Raw genomic sequence first — 5301 nt, forward strand, 5'->3', positions numbered from 1 at the left:
CCAGGGCTGATCTTCAGAATGGACTGGTTGGATCTCCTTGCAGTCCAAGGGACTCAAGAGTCTTCTCCAGCACCACAGTTCAAAAGCATCAATTCTTCGGCACTCACCTTTCTTCACAGTCCAACTCTTGAGATTACCCGATTTCAAACCTAGTGCTTTTCCTGTGGTTTTTGACTCCATCTTTAAACTCATAGATTGTTTTTCCCACCCCCACTTTTTATTTGCAAAAGCATGCACTACTTTCACCCCCCACTAAGTTAGGGTTCCTACTCCTTTGTTTTTCCCTATGAAAAGAGGAAATGGAAACCCACTTCAGAAGCATCCTCCATTTGGTTATCAGCTAGCTGTAGAGTTAGTTTTCAGAGAAGGCAATGGCACCCCACTCCAGCACTCTTGCCTGGAAAATCCTATGGACGGGGGGCCTGGTAGGCTGCAGTCCATGGGGTCGCTAAGAGTCGGATACGACTGAGCGACTTCACTTTCACTTTTCACTTTCATGCATTGGAGAAGGAAATGGTAACCCACTCCAGTGTTCTTGCCTGGAGAATCCCAGGGATGGGGGAGCCTGGTGGGCTGCCGTCTCTGGGGTCGCACAGAGTCAGACACAACTGAAGCGACTTAGCAGCAGTAGCAGCAGCAGAGTTAGTTTAGTTTTAAGTAGATTTTTAAAGAAGAAAAAAAATGCAGCTTGATGCCATTTTCTATTATTAATAAAAAGGATAAAATGTAACTAATTGCATTCTGCCTAGATTTCTAGTATGTTTGCATTTTTTTAAAGTAGTGGTTCAAGAGGACACTAAGAAGTTGCCACCTTCTTTGTTAAAAAGAACTTATGGACTAAAAAAGGTTAGGGTAGCTGAGTTTCGTTTAAAATGGAAATGATTTAAGCCTAAATTAATAATAATCTTGAGCAGGAACAGGGGATGTTGTTTTCTGTTCTAGAAGCGAGTAAAAGGAGACACTCAAAATGAAGTTACTTTATATCTATAAAGGGGAAAATTACCTAAAATAATGACAGATAAAACAACAGATAAAGGTTACCAAGATGGGCTGAGGGATAGAGGATGCTTAACGGCTCAGAGGTGGCTTGCAGCTTTCTAGAGAAAGGGAAGTGAACTCTTTCTGCATCACTTTTCAACCTTCTCATTATACCATTTTCTGACTGTGTTTTCAGTTGCCGTGTAAATGTGTGTGTTCTCTTCTCTCTTGTAGTTCTGGAAAGCTGGCTTGATTTCACAGGGGAGTTGGAGCCACCCGATCCTCTTGCAAGGCTGCCCCAGCTTAAACGCCACATCAAACAGCTCCTAATTGACATGGGAAAAGTACAGCAGATAGCCACTCTCTGCTCTGTATGACGGCAGTGAACACATGATGCAAAGAATGGGGCTCTGTTCAGTCGACTCGCTTTTATTATCCACATGGCTGCTAAGTGGATAGTTTAAAAGCTTAGTGATGTTTGGTCATTTACTGATTTGTGCCATCAATAGGATGGCACCTTGGAAAGGAAAGTGAAGAACAACTTTATCAGGGAAGCTAATGTTAAAAAGCATTCATGAGCTAGATACAAATGATAATGTGCCATATGCCCAGGGTCAGTGGAGGTAGATTAGAATCTATGCTGAGGGAATCAGATTGGCAGGATTTTTGAGTAGTTGCTAACATGAAACACGAGATACCTGTAGGAAGAAATATGGTGCATTCATATAGTTCTTAGTGAAAGATCTAAGTTTATAAACCAGCATTTGGCCAAAACGAAAATTGTAGAGGAGATTTAAATTGTGGAGAGTTCTGTAAAGTTGTTGTAAGAACTGTCTTCTCTGCAGTTGATCCAGCTGCACTGAAGTCCAGAGTATTTAAACTTTTATGGGATCATGAACTGTTTCTTAGGTGATGAATGTCCTTAACCAGAAAACTGACAGTAGAAGTCTCACTTCTGAGGAAAACACTTGTGGCATCCTTACTTCATTATGAATATATTTTAAAAACAGTGAAATAATTGGAATCCATTGCTGGCATTAGAAGCTCATTGTAAAAACAGAATGGCTCGCAGAATTGTCAGTGTGCCAAATAACAATACTGCTGGAAAGAGAGATTTAAATACTGTGGGAGTTCTCTCACCCAAGTCTTACATAATGCCATCAGTCCATCAGAGACGCGTCTATCCCATATACTATATATAGAATATATATAGTCAGAGTTCAGCATTCAGGTTTCAACGTACAGTTTGATCCTGAATGTGCTTGATATTTGCCTTCAGAAAAAAAAATGTAAATAACCTCAGCTGGGATGAGGAGTGACAAAAATAACGAAATAGTTTGTGGCTGTGGATTTTTTTTTTTAAACTGCTGGTAGTGGAATACTGGAAAAGCTTCATTTCTGAAGATGAATTTTATTTTTAAAAAATACATGAGGCACTCAAAACTTGTAGCTTTGATCACAAATGGACAGATTTCTGAAACCAAAGGCAACTGAGTTGCTGCGTTAGCTCTTGCTGGGCCTCGGCCTGGCCTCCGTCTGCCAGTGCTCTTGCGCGCCGTGTGCCGCCCCCGCGCTCGCGCAGGTGTGCGTTCCGTGTGTGTGCTTGTTTGAAACAAACACTCAGCGTACACGTGTACATAATCGACATATTTATATCTACACATATCTAGTTTTATTACTATAGTCTATAAGAGTTGGTGGTTAACATGAAATGTTACCTTTTAACAGACTGTTTTTAAAATATTAAAAATGTTATGTATAGGTTTTGAAACTTTTTTAAAAAGGGGGGAGAAAAGACTGTTAAGAGGAGGCTATTTGATGACATGTTAACACTTGAATATTTTATGCCTCATCCTGTTTATCAGTTCTAGCAATCTGTATAAATGCATTTTAGAACTGATAGACAGTCAACTTGAATTTATCTTTGATAAGAATACATGCCACTGTACATTCAGATATTATTTAAAACTGCAAACACACTGTTCTATATGTAAGGTACTGTATGTAAAACTCTTTATTAAAACAATTCCACATATCATAAAATTTCAGCTTGCCTTTTTGCAGCCTTATATTTTGATGTAAAGATGATTAAAAGAATGTGCAAAGCAGTAATTAGAAATTTTTATTGCCTTTTGAGATTCTCCAACTTGACACATGTGCCAAAGATCACAGACATAAAATACAGCCCTATGGATTTACTTATGATGCATTAACGTTGTCAGAAATCTTACTGAGAAATGAAAAGCTTTAGTAGAGGAGATACAAGGTAGTTATTAAATTTGAATATTAAAGTAAAAAAAGATAGTGCCTGTATTTCATGTGTGGAGTAAACTTTCTAATGTCTCTTTTTCAAGATTGATACTTTTATCTTTTCATTTGTGTTTTAAAATAATAACCCTAATCTTTTCCCTATTATGGTTAAATTCTAGACATTTATCTGTTTTTCAAAATGGAACAAATAACATTCTTAACAGGCTGTAAACACCAGTGTTGCCCAGATTCTTGTCACATGCTCGAGGGACCTTTTGTGCCCAGTAACACTCATATTCTCAGCCCCTGATGACCACAGTTAAATTAATGTGCATTTTTTCTTGGGACATCTTAAAATTAGATCACTTTGATAGCCAGCTAGCTAAAAGTTTCATTAATAATTAGAATATTGAATTCTTGTTCTGCTTCAATGCATATGAATTGGGAGTCTGAAGTTTTTGATTTATGTTTTAAAGTAAATCTGTATTGAATTACTTGTACGCACATCTCCATTTATTAGTAATACAGAGTGTATCAACAGTTGGTTGAAGCATTTTAGCAACTATAGGCTGCTGACTCCTTCCGTATTTAGGTGAGTAAATTTGTTTTTGAGAAGTCAGTCCAGTATGAGAGGTTTCAGAGTTGGTTTTCTTTCCACTTAGTCTTACTTTAAAAAAATATGAGAGTATATATCTAAATATAAGCAGTAAACTAGGGAGGGTGTTTCTTGAAAAGGTGACTTTTCATTGCCACCCAGACAGAGTAGACAGACGTTGTAGGGAGAGATCCTTCTTAGTATGCTACTGATAAGTACAGTTTGTACTTCTTTATACTCATTGTGTGGTTCTGCTGACTTTCAAACTTAGAGTAGTGTACACTTTCCTTAAAGGAAATTGATTATTCTCATTATTTAAGGTGAAATCCTTTTTCCCACATTCACCTTGTTTCCACTGACTTACATCCTCTCAGATGTTCATATTCTATATTTTCAAGATGAAGGACTCCATTTCCCCTCCAGCCAACAGGATCTCCTGCCAGCTTCATTCTCTCTGCTGTCGCATCTTCTAAGAGCCCTGGGTGGAAACTCACAGCCCCCTCCCCAACTCCACCCCAGTTCATTCCTTCACTGGTTGTGCTGGTTCCTCAAAGTGGATGGTGTCATCTTCCTTCTGAGTCCCACGTAGTAGGACACCATTTTTTATAAAATCACATCATGACGGTAATACTGTGGGCTTCTGAAGTTTTAATTTTCATTCTGATTCATCAAAATGATCACTGTCAGGCTAGGGGAGTGACAGCTCTGTGCCAGGTATTATACGTGTTACCTGTAGCATCTGATTTGGTTCTTTTGTGGAGAGGTGGAACAGGATCATTTTCAAGCTGAGGAGGAGGACAGGAAGCTGAGGGTTAAAAACACTGAGAGACTTGGCAGGTTCAAGATGCAAGCCCAATTTTGTTCCAGCTTGTGTTCTCCTCGCAGGTGTGTTTCACATATTCTTGTCATTTCTTTTCTGAAATCCTTAGTGACTCCCTATTTCAAACCAAGTTAGATCTGTGTAATCTGGATCTTTTGTGCTTTGCCTAATCAGTTCTCAAATTCATTTAAGTATATAGCCTCATGATTTCCATAGATGGGTTCCATCTCTTGCCTTCATATTATTTTCTTCTTCTGGAAAATTCTCCTTTGTGTCTCTTCAAATGCATACAGTACTTCAGGCTTTGATTTCTCGTCCTAAGAGAAGCAGTCCATCACTGGAGATGTCTTAATAGCGTCATTGTACCAAGCTATGGAGGGACCATGTCAGTGGACAATATATTTCCTATGGTGGAACGGAAAGGAGCTCTGTAATTCTCAGATTTTCTGCTCTGGCAATTTACTAGCAATAACCTCTCTGAGCTTTGGTTTTCTTATGTGTTAAAAGGAATAATACCTAGCTTATAACCTGGTTTTTGAGGGTTTGATGAAGCAAATACAGTAAATTGTAAAGTTGAAAGTGAAATATAGTAGACACATTGAATGTCATCTGTTTGCCAGCCATTAAGTTACATGGTTGGACATGAAATTAAATGTTA

At 38.5% G+C, this 5301-nt stretch overlaps 1 protein-coding gene across 1 annotated transcript in view; it reads left to right on the forward strand.

Annotated features, from left to right (window-relative positions):
- PHF20L1 (PHD finger protein 20-like 1) overlaps positions 1 to 3290 on the forward strand; it is a 73848-nt gene extending 70558 nt beyond the window's left edge. Inside the window, exon 21 of the mRNA XM_010834772.1 lies at positions 1213 to 3290. Within this exon, the coding sequence (XP_010833074.1) occupies positions 1213 to 1355 (143 nt within the window). The 3' untranslated portion in view covers positions 1356 to 3290. The remainder of the gene's footprint in view (positions 1 to 1212) is intronic.
- The last annotated feature ends 2011 nt before the right edge of the window (positions 3291 to 5301 follow it).

Source organism: Bison bison, unplaced genomic scaffold (assembly GCF_000754665.1).
Source record: "Bison bison bison isolate TAMUID 2011002044 unplaced genomic scaffold, Bison_UMD1.0 scf7180017864036, whole genome shotgun sequence".
NCBI classification, from domain to species: Eukaryota; Metazoa; Chordata; class Mammalia; order Artiodactyla; family Bovidae; genus Bison; species Bison bison.